The 2470-nt window shown below is 46.1% G+C and overlaps 1 protein-coding gene across 1 annotated transcript in view; it reads right to left on the bottom strand.

Annotated features, from left to right (window-relative positions):
• Positions 1-664, bottom strand: part of Magt1 (magnesium transporter 1) — a 40442-nt gene extending 39778 nt beyond the window's left edge. The window contains exon 1 of the mRNA XM_031366424.1: positions 429-664. Coding sequence (XP_031222284.1) covers positions 429-629 — 201 coding nt within the window. The 5' untranslated portion in view covers positions 630-664. The remainder of the gene's footprint in view (positions 1-428) is intronic.
• Positions 665-2470: the final 1806 nt, after the last annotated feature.

The following is a 2470-nucleotide window of genomic DNA, read 5'->3' on the forward strand; positions in this document are numbered from 1 at the left end:
AAGAAAAAAAGGGCGTGAAGCTGGTCATCATCTCACTCGTCTAGTTTTCCCACACCTGAGTTGACATGACAGACACAAGTCCAAGAGAGCTACGTAAGGTCGACAGCAGAAGCCTGCATTATTATATCCTCTGGGTAGCAAAACGAGCTCCTCAGCCCAACACCCAAAGCGATCTAAGCTCCAGGAGTGTCACAACTTGTAGCTGCACATTTCCCAGCTGCTGGAAGCCAGCTGGTCACCTACTCCAGCTTGCTTTTGGATTCGAAACCCTACAACACAAGAAGTTGCAGCTCCGGCTTTTGTGAAGCCAACTTCCTCCCAACCGCGGAATCCAAGTCACGCCCAGCACAGATCCCCGGGAAGGGGCGAGCGGACCCTGTCTAGCCCCAAGTCAAGAAAGTCCCTGCCCCTGGCAGGCGCCGCCTCACCTCCTTCTTTCTTTGGGCAGAGGCCGAAGGAACCTTGGAAACGAGCAGCAGTGCCACCGCTGCGGTCGCACACACACACCAGAGCCACCTCGGCGAGGCCATGTTCGCTCCTCTCTCTTGGCCGCGGGGCGAAACTTTCTTCCAGCACGGTCCGAGGGCGGGGCGTGAGAACTGGCGAACAGAGCGCTTGCCGCTCCCCATTGGCTCGGCTCAGCCTGCTGCGTGACCCCTCATGTTACGTCACGCGCAGCAGACGCCCGCTTTAAAAAAAAAAACAGTTCTTTTCCGATTGGTTCTCGCGAGCCAATAGGAAAAGGATAATCTGGAGGTTTCTTATTGGTTCGCTGAAAAGGCTGTAACCGTCTCTTTTGTGCCTGTAAAGACGTCGCGCTCAGCGAACTTTCAACACACATGCGCAGGTTTGAAGTGTTGGCAGGTTTTTTTTTTTTTTTGGAGGCACAAAATGGCTTGTACATTTAAAACTGGAATCATCTTCCAGAAAGCGTTCCTTTAGAATTGTTTGATTTTGAGCCGGCCTAGTAACGCAAACCTTTAATCCTTTCATTTTGAATGTGAAAGCAAGAGCACCAATTGTTCAAGGTCATCTTTGACTCCATTGTCCGGACCCAGGCCACCTGATCAATGTAAGATTGTCTCAAAGATAAAGGAGCCCTCGTGATTTCTCACAACCAAAATCACATATCTGGGAGGTGGAAGTGGAGGCAGGACGACTAGGAGTTCAACAATTCAAGGAACCTTCAGAGTTTCGTTCTAGTCTGGGCTCTTAAACAGGTCCGAGGGAACTACATGGTCTAAAGCAGAAGCTTGCGTTATACCCTCTGGTTAACAAAACTGATTTCTCAGCCCCAAACTCAAAGTTGACAACACCCAAAACATCCAAATACCTTACATCAAAAGTGGCTTTTTGTTTTGTTTTGTTTTGTTTTTGAAATCTACTCCTTTAATATAATATTCTGGGAGAGGGACTGGAGAAATGTCTCAAGGGTTGAGAACATTCAACTGTTTTTGGAGAGGACCCTTATAGGACCGGCATAGTGGGTGACATCCTAGTAGTCCTTGGGGATCTGACATACTCTTCTGACCTTCACAGAGACCAGGCACACACCCAGTGCACATACAGGCAAGCAGCCACCACACACACACACACACACACACACACACCAATCTTTTTTTCAAGTGCATACTATTCTTGAAGATGGCTCAAGTACTGTTCCCATGACTACAACTCTTCATCAAGTTGCTTTGGTCAGGGTATTGTAACATGGCAAAAGTAACCCTGACTAAGACATTGGGGATATGTAGATCAGTTGGTAGGACATTTAACTGTTATTTGTAAACACACGGGTTTAATCCTCAATATTTCCTCAGTATACACACACACACACACACACTATAATTTGGATTTATTTGTTTATTTTGCAGCACATGACAAAGTAAAGGATTGCGTAAAGGATCCCACGAAAGCTGGGCAACCATTTTATCACAGCTACATCCAAAGCCCAAGGTTCATTTATTTTGAATGTGTGGAACATACTATGTGATTGTTCTTTTTAGTCCTGCTAGAAAGCAAAAACCTCACAGGATTATAATAATTTCACTATTTGGAGAATTAAGGAGATGGGTATTGAAAGGAAAGTAACTGCTTTAAAAGGGGGGAGGGGCTGGAGAGGTGGCTCAGAGATTAAGAGCACTGGCTGCTCTTCCAGAGGTCCTGAGTTCAATTTCTGGCCACCACGTGGTGGCTTATAGCCATCTATAATGAGACCTGGTACCCTCTTCTGGCCTGCAGGCAGAATGCAGGCACAATGCTGTATAAATAATAAATAAATCTTAAAAAAAAAAAAGAAAGGAAAGTAATTGGTCTCAACATAAAGAGATATGAAATAAAATGAGCATGGCCGTGCATACCTGTAATCCCAGTACTCAGGAGATATAGGCAGGAGGATATCAGGGGTTAATACCAGTCTAGGCTGCATAGGGAGTTCCTCCCTGAGGTAAAAGAGACCCTGTCTCAAACAAAA

Source organism: Mastomys coucha, chromosome X, assembly GCF_008632895.1.
Source record: "Mastomys coucha isolate ucsf_1 chromosome X, UCSF_Mcou_1, whole genome shotgun sequence".
NCBI classification, from domain to species: Eukaryota; Metazoa; Chordata; class Mammalia; order Rodentia; family Muridae; genus Mastomys; species Mastomys coucha.